The sequence below is a fragment of the Diplotaxodon limnothrissa genome, linkage group LG8, assembly GCF_057381915.1.
Source record: "Diplotaxodon limnothrissa isolate DT_005_m linkage group LG8, D_limnothrissa_male_GT1.1, whole genome shotgun sequence".
NCBI classification, from domain to species: domain Eukaryota; kingdom Metazoa; phylum Chordata; class Actinopteri; order Cichliformes; family Cichlidae; genus Diplotaxodon; species Diplotaxodon limnothrissa.
The window spans coordinates 18,327,041-18,342,555 of NC_140603.1; the positions used below are offsets into that span (position 1 = coordinate 18,327,041).

Sequence of the window (15,515 nt, forward strand, 5' to 3'; positions counted from 1 at the left end):
AAGCTAACACTGAAATCTTTTCTGAAGCATTCAAGTATTTGTTGTCTTGGACACTGTGAGCCCAAAGGCTGTAGAGTTTTAAAAAGATGTGTCGCACATCTGTAAGAGGGCTTTCCTCTGTTAAATAAAACAAAGGATTGCAACACGTTAAAAAGCCAACAGCTTAAACAAGTGAAGTAGGAGCTTGGAACCAGCAAAAGCTTGATATATTATCATTCGACAAGCGGATTACTGAACATACAGTACCTAAACCAACTTGACCCTTCCATTGTGAAGGACGGATAATCCCTCACAAAACACTTAGTGACAGCCCTGTGACAGTCTATCCACAGGCCCAGCTGTAGTTGTTGCTTATTTAATGGCAATATATAAATAAGTTCATTAAAACGGGCTCCCAAGTTAACAACTACAAACTTTAAAAACAACAGCAAGTGTTGCCATTTTTAGTCTGGCAAAATCCCATCAGCAAGAGACCAGAAGGCTGCACGATGGCTTACTAAAGCAGCCAAACATGGTGCACTGCTTTACTTATAAAGAATCTTGTTTTTGGTGCTTCCTGCATTTTCTGGTGATACCCTGTTTATTTTCAACTACCTGCTTATTTGCAACTACAGTTTCACATACAGTAGAAAGTGCAGCAAAGAGAACTCGTATGTTTGAAATCTGATGTATTTCCAACAAATGCAACGATCTCCTGACAGCTTTGTCGTTACTTGTAATCGTTCGACTCGACTTCGATATTTGTCCAGATTTATTTCAGAATGCCGATTAAGTCACGAAAATGGATTAAGATGACTAAAGCCCATAATTAACACTGTTATCTTAGTCTTTATTTTGTCACAATTGTATGTCAAATATATATATGTCTATATGACATATATTATATGACATATATAATTTCATTTCTTTACAATAGAGAAACAACATAGAGATAACACACTATTTTGGTTTCTAAGTAGAAGCTCCTTGTAATAGTGGCATTTTTTTCAATACACTGTTTAAGTCAAGCTCCCACTCAAGTCATGGTTTTGTTTTCCTTTTGAGTCACATTTATTCACAATGTGTGTTTGTTTGTCTCTTTTCCTTTTGTAATTCGATGTCTTTTGTGTCAATATTTTTTCCCCCCTCGGGAATTCAATCTGTTCGTGTTCTTTCGAAAACTGATGGCCATCTGTTATTGGTCCATGTGGCCACACAGATGGTCCCACCTGCTAGCCATACTGAGCCACCAGCAAAGGTATACATTTATTGGAAACGGTGTCTTCTCTTTACAGAGTTAATCCAATCAGCTCGCAGAGGGCTTGGCATAAGTGTTTCCAATTCCTCTGCAGATGGGTCCTTTGGTGGCCAAGTCTGCTCCTCCGTACACAAGAGATGTCTGACCTTGGCAATGTCCCCGGGTTCCTCTTTGGCCTGCTGCCTTCCATCCTCTGGTCCCGCTGCCTGTGTGCAGAACTCTGGGGGAATACTGGACACTTTTCCCCTCTGACTCCCGTGCCGTCTTCTCAAGAGTGTTTGTGCCACCGTGGTGGATCTCACTGTGAGACCCAGACCTTTTCATGGGGCTGCAAAGGCTTTTCTGTTTTAACTCCTGCACGAGTTCCACTGTAATTTCAAAGGAGCAGGGTGTTTGAGGAGAGCCGAGATTCTTCTCCAACCCCAGGAGAGAAGCGGCGGCGGCGGGGGGGCTAACGCTGCTGGGCATGACACTGGTCGCCAGCACGACGCTTTCAGGGGGAGAGGGAGGATTGCTAACGGGAAGGCCCGTCTTTCCAGCCAGCACGGGGTGCCACTTGAAGAGCCCCGCTTGGTTCCGGTCACTCGTGACCGGGTGGCCGGCCTCAAGGTCACACGTTTGGAGCGAAGGGATGATGGGCACAGATCGGGTGCGGAGGGAGGGTGGCAGGAAGGTCGTACCTTTATCGAGGCGGGTGCAGGGAACCTCAGTCCATCCTTTCCTGGCTGTGAAGTGAGAGAGTGAGGTCCTGCTCAGGAGGGCGCCGACCCTTCCGCCGGCAGAATCACACCTTTGGGCAAAGAGAAAAGGATGGAAATGTCAGGGTGAGGAAGTCATTTATAATTTGACCTTTTCATCTTAGACACTTTCCTAATTTTAAATGAATAGAAAAGCCCGAGCAATAGAGAATATGAAGTTACCTTCCATATTTAGAACACCAAGATGACATTCGTTGTGTTTTAGAAAGATGCCAGTCTGTCAAGGCTTCACCGTATCATTTCACACCGGCACAAAAATATCTTGTACCAAACAAAATGATCACTATTTAGGTATTGTTGTTTCATAATCTACGTGTAATTATGTATAATCCTTGGCATGAGCGGCGTCTACTGTTGCTGCATGAATGTTTAACTGAGAAATCCCTCTGCTCATCACTGCCTTATCAGAGATTTAAGGCTTTAGCAGTACAGCAGGTGGATTCCTGACCCGCCCTGTGTGACTGTTGTATGTAGAAACAATACACGGCTTCACACGGCTTCTAATTTCATTTTATTGTAGTTTTCACACAGCAAGCAACTAATCAGATGGGCCCACGATGTAACATTAAGCAGGGTTGAACGGGGGAGTAAGTCTCAGCAGGTGCATTTGCATGATGATGCATCCTCCTTCAAACGTAGAGAGCGGAAGCAGATAAGCTTGAAAGGCATTATCGTCGGCCATGACAGTAACACGGCAGAGAGGGGAAACTTATCTGGAGTCAAGTGGGCAAGTTTGTGTATGTTTGTTAAAGTTGTTACTGAAGCCTCGACTCCCATTTAGAATCGCATCCAGTGTTATTGTCAGCCTTGAAAGATTGTTGGCAGCGTAACCAAGTTTAAAAAATTGAATTACCACCCCACCCTCCTCCCCCACCCTTGGTATTAGAAGGGCAAAAGCAAGCTGGAGGTAAATCCGACAGATCAAAACAAAACCTAAAAATAACTCCAATAGCAAATTTGCTTTCAATTCCTCCGCTAACCGTGATAGGTAAATATGTTTTGACACCAGATGATGAAACTGACAATACTCTGTGGGGATTTGTTGTCACAAAACGGAAAACGTAGAAGAGTGCTCTCGCGTCTGTTTGTGGTTCTCGCCTCTTTATTAGCACTTTCCACCGCGCCGGACTCGGTGCCTCCATCTTTACTTCTCGGCTCAGTCCTCCTCCTCCTTTCCTCACTTTCCCCTCTCGCGTTCTCTCACTCTCCTTTCCACCTCCCGTCTCTCATTTCCAGAGATGAGAGGGTGTATCCATGGCAACACGGGAGACATGGGGGCTGGAGGAGGAGGAGGAGGAGGAGGAGAGGGCTGTAAGCTTGGTGTTGCGTGGCTTGTAAGTCGAGAAATAGGTCATTTCAACCACCAGAAGGCCAGCGAAAGCCATATTTGAGTGATGGATGTGTGGGGGAATTATCAGTGGCTAATGAGATCTAAATTGTTACTACACAAATGCAATTTTATCCCCAAGAAGATGACAAGCCCTCCTATTTCAGCTCCTCTCCTAAACATTTGACAAAGTGCGGCAGTTTTAATTGCCTATAGCTTTACAGATTTCACCGTTGTGAAAAAGAATTCTCGTCAGCTTCTTTATTAGTGTGTTTCGTTACTCCTTATAAGTGCGAGCGTGCATGTTTGTGAGTGTGTGTGTGTTTAGAGGGAAACTGCTCCTGAAGGATCTTTCTGCACAACCATTTGAAAGAATTGCTGAGCTCCGTGGAGCTTTGTTTAAAAATGTAAATTATGGAAATAGGTCACATAAAGAGTTTGGCAGCTTGCAGTGTAACTTACTGTAATGCTCAATCAGGTTGGCATGCTAATAGGAACATTGCTAGGCACTTTAAAGTGTGTGAAATGCACAGGGGACACTGCTGCTTTAATGACAGACGTTTCTGTTAACAGTGCTATTGCTCACGTTCCACACAGTGACAGCAAATTAGGCTGCTTCTGAGTCATATGCTAAACAGGACTGTCTTACGCAGGATTAAGATGCTCTTGTCTGCATCTGTAAATAAAACCTACACTTATTTAATGTTTACAGTGTTTTGAAGGAGAAATGCCAGTGGAGCTGCTTGACATTATGCATCAATGCACCGAGGAATACAAGCACCTCAGTGATAAATATTTTCCGTCTTTGGTGGTCGTTACGCAACAATCAGCCTGAAAAAAGGGCAAAAGAAAAGTTATAACTAATGCGAAAAGCTTTGTTTTAACATAAAAAAATCAGTATGTCAGAGAGGATTTCACATCACATCACATTTTAGCAAGCGTGACCAGTCTGTACTTTTTAAATGTGTTTTAAGTCTGCAGACTAGGCTGTGCCAAAAGTCCCTCTCGCTTCGAATGCCTCCTGAAACAGCACCAGCAGCTGCGCTTCGCTCGGGATGGCCATCAAAATAGGCCAGCTCGCTTCACTCGACATCAGCGGGAGCATGGGGGCAATTCAAGATGTGCAAAAGCCTGGAAGTAATCCATTTCAACATGTAGCCTGTTCTAAAAGGCCGCAGTCATCTAATGTACTTTATACTCAGCTTGTAAATTACAGAAATTTAATCATTTTGTTGATATGTGAACTATGATGCTTCCCATGCTTGATCATTAGCCAAAATCAAACCGTTTTGGATAGCTAGAAATTCGTGTGAACCCGTGCATCATTTGGTAATTAGCTTTGGCACAGCCGTTGTATTTTTAACCCTGTTAAAACATGCAGATAAAACAAATTTTCATTCACAGCAGCAGCCCAGTGGCAGCGAGGATTACACACATCTTTCCCAGCACCATGATACTGTTGCGCTTTTGGGATCAAGTGTGTTCTCCAAATTAATTGTGACAGTCCCAGCTGAAAGAGGAGGGGGGTAGGGGGGGCACTGCAGATCTCATTTATTTCCCTGGATCACATTTCATAGGCTGGTTCACGGATTTGAACTGAGAGTCTTCCAGTCATAAACTCATTTCTCCCTAAATTATCCCTCTGCCACTCCGACTTAACCTTAGTTAGTCCAGAGGTCTGTATCACTGAACCGGCTATTTGACCTCGGCGTGGAGGGAGGCGAAGAGAATTTCCTCTTTGCTGGCTCAAACAAACATGACAAAACTAATAACGAGACAAAGAAATAGTTTCACCTTCTTATGGACTCCATGTCCGATGACTCATCCTCCTGCAAGTGTTTGTAGACATGCCCCGCCACTCTGGATCCGTCAATAAGATTTGTGGGTATTTTGTGTTTCCCTCTGGAAATGGGTGGAGTCCTGAAGTAATTAGTCTCTCTCCGTTGTAGGGCTGGGCTGAGTGAGAGCGAACTACTCCTGAAACCAGACAGCATGCAAAAGAGATGGGTCAAAATCATTAGGTAAAGACCGTTCACTAATTCATCTGTTGTATCAGCTATAGATGTCCTTTCTAGGGTTTCATGATGTAAAAATGGTCTGGAGTAAATCGACCTTTGTGCTTGAGACTTGAAAGGGGAAAAAACAAAATCCAATCCCACCTTCAATTGACTCGACGCGGAAATTACCCTGGTATCGAAGCTTATGAGACAGATGAATCAGATACACGTGAAAGGAATCGTAAGTTATCAATAAGCAATACAATTTACATAAGAATGGAATCATTTCCATTCATCCATCCATTTTCATCTGCTTATCTAATTCAGGCTGAAAGGCTCGGTACACGGCAGACAGGTTGCCAGTCTATCTCAGGGCTAATGCAGACAGACAGACAAACATCCAACCTCACATTCGCACCTATGGCCAATTTAAAATCACCAATTAACCTAACATGCTTTGGATTGTGGGAGGAATCCGGAGCACCCAGAGAGAACCCACGCAGGCACAGAGATAACATGCAAACTCCACACTCTTCCCACCCCCGCAAGAGAGGAGGGAAGGAACTATGGGAGAAATCTCAAGCTGTGTCTTAAAGGGAAACGCGAATGCGCTTGAAACGCCACCCCCCTCCAAAAAATATCTTTAGTGTAAATGTTTTAATTTCAAGATTAGTATGCATTCCCTACGCTTTCTTTTTTTCACTCCCTTCTACCTGTTGAAAAGGGGGCTTAGATTAATTCACATTCACAAAGTGCACATGTAGCATAGAAAGATGGTTTTCATGCCAAGCATTCGTTCATTCATTCTTGGAATTGGCTCACCTACGAAGAATGCAGCTGTTTTTTCATATTACAAAAATACACCCGTGCTTTCCCTGCAATATGTGCTGTGAAAAGGTCTAATCCCAAGGAAAATGTGGAGGTTAGCAGTGTGATGATGCTCTGTTTTTGTTGCCTGTGAATGTAAAGATGCAGGACTAGTTTCTCCCTGGGTTTTATTGAACAAATCTCACAGAGATTTTGCCTCGAACCAGGTGCCGGAGAAGAGGCTGTGTACTTACTGCGGTGCATTCTAGGAGAGGTGTGTTACACTATTAAACACATACTTTTTCATGTACTTTGAGGGCTGCTTTAGAATTAAAAGATTAATATAAAAAGTTTTTTACATACATGCTTAAATGAAAAACCCTTTGCTGCTTGAGAGGAAACAGTGCAAAAGTCTTGAGTCTCTCCTGGTTTTTAATGTCAATATTTTAAGTTGGTATTTGGTACGACCACCTTTATTCTTCAACACAGCAATAGGGAAGCCTTCTTTGAGTAACCTCACCTATCGTTATGAGCTTTGGTTAGTGACTGAAAGAACTAGATCGCGGATACATGCGGCGGGAATGAGCTTTCTCCAAAGGGTGGCTGGCCTCACCCTTAGAGACAGGGTGAGGAGTTAGGCCATCCGGGAGGGGCTCAGAGTAGAGCCGCTGCTCCTCCACATCGAAAAGAGACAGTTGAGGTGGTTCAGGCATCTGACAAGGATGCCTCCTGGGCGCATCTTGAGTGAGGTGTTCTGGGCATATCCCACCTCTGGGCAGACCCAGGACATGCTGGAGAGATTATATCACTCGGCTGGCCTGGGACCGCCTTGGTGTTCCCCCGGATACGCTGGAGGAGGTGGCTGGGGAGAGGCCAGTCTGGGCTTCTCTGCTTATCCTGTGGCCCCTGCGAGCTTCACCCGGAAGAAAATGGATGGATGGATTCATGGACCGAACATTCAACATTTTAAACAATCATTTTTGAATTAACATCTGTGTTTACACATTTTATTGTCAGTGATGGATGCTGGAAGCTGGGAATCACCAAGAAGACAATGTCACTCCTACTTGTAGAATTTGATTATTTCCATAATTTTTGATTTAGCCATTCAACGCAAATTACAGGATAATTTACAGTTTTAATGTTACATTTTAAAGTGTCATTTTGATCCAAAGAGCCATGCACTAGCATGGTTAAGCAAGTGCTAACATGCTAACGAAGTTTCCATACAGACCTTTATCGTCCAGAACATATAGAAAACACTGCTTTAGTGTTTTCTTTCTGTGAACTTCAAATAAATGCCATGTATTGTTAGGGGTTATCCTGCACCTTGAAAATGACCTCTAGCTTACATACTGATATTCTACTGCTGTTAATGATAGAAGCAGCTGCCTTTAGAGACTGAGCTTCCTGTTTAGGCACACAGTTTTTAAATTGGTCTGTGGGCAGTAGGTGGTCTGCCTCAAAGCAGATCCCTGGATGTCTGCAGTAACGAAGCAATGGTATTAAATCCAAGGTACACCGAGCCATAATGCAATCTGATGTGTGAGCACATCATGCAAAGACAAACAGCTCCCAATGAATATGTAATCACAAAATACACTCAATTATTTTGATGTTATTATGAATTTCTTTAAGACACCGTGGCTACCCTGATCGTTGCTTACCAGCAAATCCTCTGTGATCAATATGTCAGTTGATTGTGCTAGTTAATCTGAACCACTGAAAAGAGCTGAAACATATTATTATTGTCGTGTAAATAACTTTTTTTTGTATTGAACCATTAAACAAAAATCAGCACCACACGCTCTCACAGCTTGATTTTGGCTCTTGAATAATTTGGCGCAGCACAAAAATGGCTTGTGTATGAAGTGCTGCATTGTTTGATTCTTCTTGTTATTGAAATAGTAATCAAGATGTTCAAACTTTAGGATTTTCTTGCCAGTCATTAAACTGAACTCCCTGATTCCTTTTCTTTCATGCAGTCCAGTGGATGACTGCTTAATAATTGATAAACCACTGGAACACTGAAAACAACAACAACAAAAAAACGCTCTGCTACAGTAATTTGCTGATGTCCGTGGCTGTGGAACAAAAAGCATACACAATGTTGGCTCTAGTGTTTGCTGGCTTTTATATCGACTGATGTTGTAAAAAGTTGATATGAATACAGCTAAATATTGTCCGTTTTGTTGGCTATTAGCGTGCTGATTTTTTTTTAATTAGGATTAACTGGAAAAAACATGAAAACATGATTTTTTTGGGGCTGTTGTAATTACTGAATGATAAAAGTTGAACCTTTTAAAACGGAAAGGCAGCTGCTTATCTCCACAATTCAACAAGACTGTGCAACCCCCTGATGTTAAATGGGTAAGCCTGGTTGGTAGGGTAATCCAGTACTTATTTAAACCACTTCCTCCCTCTGTTAATGCCTTTACCGGACATATCGCAGAGAGAGAGAAACGGCAGGAAAACAGAGGGGGATGGCATGTGACAAAGAACCTGAGGTGAGTTAAAAAAATGGAAAAAGTATGCCACATTTTCAGAGTAAACACCATTTTCTACTAAACCAGCAGGAAACACCCACATAGCACTTCTGATATTCACTATGGATACTGATTATGTCCCCTACTCAACATGTACAAGCCACACGTGGCGGCTTTCAGCACATTGATTAGGCTTCTTACTACAATTTTCTCATAATACCATCATGACAAAGGAATCATTGTAATCAACTGAATTTAAGTGAAAACAGCAATTGACTTGTGTCAGCAGGAGTCCACTGTTTTCATCAAAGCAACTCGTACATATTACCGCATTCAATAGGACACGCAAGTGCGAAGTTACGAATCGAAATGATTTTTGCCCTCTAAACATTTGATGAACGATGGTTGCCTTGAGCTTTTTTTCTGCAATCAACAGGCATGTAGTTCATTTAACTGCAGGAGCAGAAGAGCAGGAAAAACAAGCTCAATACATCCTTTGTCAAATATTATATCAGGTGAACAAAATAAAGATTTAATTGCTTTTGGCGCTGATGTGCTAGATAACACATGGCACAAGGTTTTAAGTTCATATTTAACCAGCATTGTAATGCCAATTATTCTTGGCTGAATGACTTAAATCATGGAAATCAGGGCTGAAAAATCTCAGTTCTGGAGTCAGAAATTCCCAGCTGCCATCAAAGGCAGCATACCCACGAATAGGCTGAGTATGACAGGGCAATATGGGCAAAAATATTTATCACGATATATAAATTGAAAATTTGCGATAACGATATAACTGATGATATAATTAACACGAGACAAAATAATTTACAACTCTGCAACTTTATTAGTGCAAAAAAACAAAACCAAAAAACCTATCAATGTATTTTCACTTAAACAAGCAGCTGTTTTTTAATGCAAATTCCTTGCTGACAGTTTAACCATTTCCAGTGAAAATTGGCTGACATATCCTCAGCATAACCATGTATAATATCCACAAAACTTAAAAAGAGGTTATACAAACACAATACGTTGAAGCACAGTACGTATCACTCCGCGAGGCTCCTGCCTACGATACCTGTAATGCTCCGACAATCCATCAAGCGGTGCGGCTTCATAGCTTATCAAAGTCATACTAAAACATTTTTTGACAGATTTTCGAGCGCCGTGTATCACATAAAATCGGTTCAAGGTCAGTAAGCACAACCAGAATTCATACACCGGATTATAAGGGGCACTGTCGCTTTTTCAGAAAATCAAAGGATTTTAAGTGTGCCGTATTTTCTGAAAAACACGGTAATAACGACGGCCTACTTGCATGCTCTACCAAAAATTGTGCTTTGGTGTGTATCTGACGGACGAAAGCTAAACCAATTCCACACCACTGAGGTTGCAGCATTTTTACAAACCAATTCTGGTTCATCCGTTTCATTCAACGATCCGTTTTTGCCCTTCTCATTCTGCAATGGTAGTCCTCAAAGGATTAATTCTACTTAAGTTGATTTACCTTACAAGAGATCTGGATTCACACGAGATTCATAATCACCAGAGAATCCATCTTACTAAGTTTGTCAACTACTGCATGCAATCAAAGGCGCACTGAAGTCGGTGAAATGGGAGTCCTATGAGGAACTATGGGGTGTATAAGGTCAACTAAAGGTCTGGTTTACCTTTAATAATGGATCTTATATGTAATCACCTAACAAAGTATTTGTTAAGTATCTTTAGGAGTCCTTTATATGCATATTTTCTTTAAGAAATCTTGCTAGCTTTCAAAGCTTTCAAGGTCTTCCGAATCTGTTGTTTTCTTCCCCTCATTGATGTTCCTTGGTTGTCCTGTGGCTTGTTGATCTGCTGTTTGAGTTTAGTCCATGGTGGGGCTATTGCGCAGATGGTTCAGTCAATCACCTGTCTTTTTTGAAGAAGACTGTCCTAACTATTTTTCACAGAGAAGCTCTCTGCAACAAACCATGTTTCAAAAATGTTGATAAGATCTTCTGGATTTTCCACTAGTGCAAACGTTGGATGATATTTATGGGTTTTAAACAAATATCTTCTATTGCAGACATTTCCATTGACCGCAAGGCAAGATATTGCTAATGCCTTTGGTGACGTGTATTAAAGGATAACGTTTGCTTGTGCAAAACAACAAATCCTGTCAGCCTTAAATGTGCTTAATGCTAATTACAGAAGGTTCAGACGCACTAACGTATTAATGCTAAGTTGGTTAAAGATTACGTTACAGCTGTTTTAGAATCGTATTGTGACATTTAACAAAATCTCAGCTCAACAGAGGCAATCTGCATTACAAATGAATCAGTTTGCATATAATCCAGCCTAATTATAAACCAATGAGACACAGGTAACCATTTTCAGCAGTATTGATAGGCCATATTGACACATGTTTATGGTGCAGTTCTCCTGATAGCTCACGTTGTGGTCCACTTTCAGGTCAATAGCTGAAAGCATCTCAACATCATCCATCACAGTCTAGTTCTCCCCTGCCTCGGCCTACTTTGAGAGCAAGCTGAACAGATGATTGACTGTCAGCTGCCCTTCATGAGGCACCTGCACGACACTGCGGAGAATAAAACACCAGAGGGAGATGGTACCATCCCCGCAGCCACATATGACAACCTTTTTTTGTAAAAAACTTTCCTCTTTGACACAGCACTGGTCCATTAAAACAGAATAACTGCTGCCACAGTGGGGCTTTCACTAAAGGTGGCATCGCAGTCAGCCACACATAAAAAAAAACCTTCCTCGGTATATAGAGACAAGCTCGCCATTCACCGTTTTCTACCCTAACATAGGCTCTTTTAATCTCTGTACATTCTGTATTCTGTGCTTTTGATGCAGAATATGGAAAATCCATCACGCTAAACCAAAAATAATGAGGGTTTAAATAAATATGTTAAAACTTATGCACAACAGTTGTGTTTAAAAGTATTGAGTCACCCCGATTTCTTTCTATTTCTCTTTTAATGAGCCAGATTTTCTTGTAATTTTATGAAAGTGGTGGTTTTTTTGTCTAGCCACAACACTGACCTATAAATTCATTCAAGCATAAAAAAGGCACCTGACTCAAGGGGTGAATCAGCATTTTGTCCACACATAACAACTTGGCAAAAAACTATTTGCAGCTAGTTGCAAAAATAGATAATTTGCTTCCCTTTCTTTTGTTGAATCTATGGAAAATGTGAACGCTAATGCAGTTTGACAAGTCATAAAACAGTATTAGAACTATTTAACCAGTATAAATGGAGGAGATCCAGAACATTGAGTGTCTACAACCATCTTTAAAACATGGTGGAGGCTCTGTGGTGGTTTGGGGCTAAATTTCAGCCAGTGGCGTTGCCGATCTTGTCAAAACTGATTGAAAAATAATTACATTTCAATCCAGCGTGTAATACCATCTGGAAAGCATCTGATTGGAAACGGCTTTATATTTTAGCATGAAAATGATTCAAAACATATTCCCAGTGAAGTTCAAGTATACCTGAAAAGAAAGAGCACACAATGGAGCACTATCAGTCATAGACTGATCTGGCCAGAGCCCAGACCTCAATAATACTGCAGCAGTGGGAACATCTTGACAGAGAACAGAACAAAAGGCAGCCAACATCCAAAGAAGAGCTTTGAATTTCCTTCAACAAGCCTGGAGAACTATTTTTGAAGACTCCTGAAAGAAGCTAGAAAGCCTTGCGTTTGCCTGTTTGTGCTTCATTTCCATGCATGTTTGCAAGTTTTAATCACTGCAATTATGTACCATTTCCCACGCAAAAATACAAAGAAAAGGGTGGCTCAAGACTTTTGCACAGTGCTATATCTTGCATTGTAACATAATGTGCAGCTCCAACACTGTTATTCAGATTTGGTACCAATCATCTCAGGTAACAGGCAACAAGTATGAGGATCAACAATCCGTGTAATAGCTTCTGAGGAAAATAAACTTCTTTGAAAAGATGGCAGGCTTACATGTCGTGTGACTGAATAGCATTAACTGTCAAAGTGTGCCTGCATCCATATCATCAAAGCAAATGAAACGTCTCTGTAAACAGCTCAGATGAGGCCATTGTAGCGCGGCCTATATCCACATCCCTGTGTTCTTCTGAGGATTGGAAACTGCAGCATTTGGTACTGAGTGCTGTGATCACAAAGCAACCCTGCTTGTGATATCCCTCGTAGCAAAAAGCAAAAACGCTGTTCATTTCCTTGAATCTTCTGTCATTTGAAGGATGGCATAAAAATTGGGCTGAGTCAGTGTTTAACTCTGGACATTAAATTCACTTCTCCTTGGAGGAGTGTTATTATGTTCGCTCCTATCTGCGTTCAACTAGTCATTTCAGGAGATGCCCGAGGACACATTTAATTACTTTGAACAATTTACTTGAATGCCATGTAAATAAAGACGTCTCCATCCTCAACTAGCTTGACAGCCTCTACTCTGTTTTTTCTTTTTTATGTCATGCTCGCTGAACCAATAATCATACAATAAAAGATCTAACCTCTATGTGTATGTGATCTGTTTTCTTTTGTTAGCGGCCTCGACGATATACATATTACACTACATGGGATGATTAAATTTTTCACCTCACTGCCCCTTATGGCTCAAACATGCTGACTCAGCCCCAGATATGAAACAGGGCAGGAAAAAAAAAAGAGCATGTCATAATTGTACCTGAAGCGTTTCCCTTTAGACAGTGCTTTGCTGAGAATAGGTGGAGCTACTGTTGATGCCCCTGGTGCCACTTTGCCGCCCTTAACAGACGATCCGTGAGAAGTGCAACTCTGCAAGAAATAAAGAAAGTTGCGCAGGCAGTTAGTGAAACTCAGATACTCAATTAGTTATACTCAGCAAAAGACCCGGAAATGTAGCTAGATTCCACTGCTGTAACGATTAAAATGAAAAACAAAATGTCCAATGTAAGTAGCTATGTAAGTACACAGAAGTGAAGCTTAGGATATAACACATAAGGCTGATAATTCTCTATGAGTTTAGCAGCAATCCCCAGTCAGGTCGAGCGTGTTCTCTCGCTGATGTATCCCCGGTTAGTCAGGCAGAGCGTCTTTAATTGCATTTTACATTTTAAAGCGGCAGATTAGGAGGGGACACTTTGTGAATAAACTCCACACTGGCCCTCACAGCACTCCTGATTCACTCAAGAATTAATCCAACACAAGATTACATTAATGGTTTCCTAAAGAAATTGCCCTCTCAATTCTTTCCCTTTATTCTTATCAAAATTAACACTATTATCTTACAACAGGCTGCAGTCAGAGCTCTGGCACAGTGACCGTGAACGCCCCGAGACCCCCTCTGTGAAACACTAAGTCATGAGATAATTCTGTCATTCCAGTTACAGCTCTCTCTCTCTTTCGCTGTCTGATTGTACATCACTAAAGCAATTGCATGTGACTTAGTGCTGGGTTCACGGTTCTCATGAATGATAAGCCTCTTTTTTTCCCCATACACCGTTTGGCTCCCAGAAGAAGCTGTTACCGCTGCTCACTAGTTGTGCAAGAAAATAGTATCATTTGGCCACCCTCTCATATACCCTGCGGGGGGAGAACACCTCACTTTGTGAAACAATTGCCATGGCAAAGCTTCCTGGGGGAAGATATCTATGTCAGGGGATAAAATAAATAGCTGTTGGCAGTCTGCCATGCCATTCAGGTCTGCCACTGGCAGACAGTGGCGTAGCCCATTGGCGTAACCCAGTTTGCTTGTTCCCTCCCATCACAATTTTGCCTTGTTTCATGCCACTTGTGAACCTTGGATAAACACAGCGCAATGTTCACACACAAGGAAAATACAAGAGAAGGAGAGAGTGACAGGAAAAAACCCTCCCCCATCAATATGTTGACTATCACCTTCATATTAAGAAGTAAAGCAAACCTATGCATTCAGAGCAGCCATAATCCGCCTTGTATTACGATCAAATCACAGGTCCTGAACTGTGCATAATAGGATATTTGACCATTCTTCAACAAGGACAGTCTTTGAGCTAGCAGCTCAAAACTGCATGTACGTTTACTGAAAGAGCATGTCTTAACACTTCAGGCCAAGGTGTGAAGATTTTTAATGGACAACAAATGCGACTCTACCCCGTATTTAAATGTTAACAAGTTCATTCAAATTATGCACTGCCATGCTCAGATTTGGATTTAACATTCAGGCTGCACTGTCCTTTCCTTTTAATAGTCGCTGAAATACCTGTAGAAGTTATCATATCTCCCCTTCAGCTGACACAACACCCCTGCTGAACAAGCGGCTAATAGCCCTGATCCATTTCGTACTCATAATTGTACTCTGCTTGATTATCTGATGGCAGAAGCACAGCTTCAATACTTTACACTTTCACACTTTCTGAGACATACTACATGGGTGCTAATTGAAGCTGTTCCATCAAACCTTTCCCAGATGTTTGAAGTTCATTAAACAACGTCAATCTGATAAAAACTAATGAATCAAAATGAACGATTCTCTAATTATCTCGAGAAAGTCTTTGGCAAACAAAATTAGACGAAAAACACATTACTTCATAATATTAATAATAATAATGAAATAATAATAAAACCGACTATGGTTCAAGAGAACCTAGCCTTGAATCACACCGGAGCATTCATTAAAATATTCTGATATGATGAAGTATTTATATAGCATGCTCACTCCTGAGAGGGACTCTTCTTAGAAGACTAGTTAGTTAGAACCACTCAAGCTTCAAGCTGATGCCCTCGTTGCCTGTATGACCCTATTCCTTCATGTTAGCGCATGTCTGTTGCTGTGCAGCCTGTCTCATGGGTGTATAAGCCATCTCTTTCATTTGACACATATTATTACCACAGAGGTGTTGATTCAAATAACAGTGGACACAGAGGGGTGTTTCAGTATGTACTTAC

The 15,515-nt window shown here is 41.5% G+C and overlaps 1 protein-coding gene across 1 annotated transcript in view; it reads right to left on the minus strand.

Annotated features, from left to right (window-relative positions):
- Positions 1-1,285: 1,285 nt before the first annotated feature.
- Positions 1,286-15,515, minus strand: part of nrg3b (neuregulin 3b) — a 223,919-nt gene continuing 209,689 nt past the window's right edge. The window contains exons 7-9 of the mRNA XM_085360757.1: positions 13,294-13,403; positions 5,117-5,299; positions 1,286-2,027 (exon numbers count right to left, since the gene is read on the minus strand). Of these exons, the coding sequence (XP_085216883.1) occupies positions 1,286-2,027; positions 5,117-5,299; positions 13,294-13,403 (1,035 nt within the window). The remainder of the gene's footprint in view (positions 2,028-5,116; positions 5,300-13,293; positions 13,404-15,515) is intronic.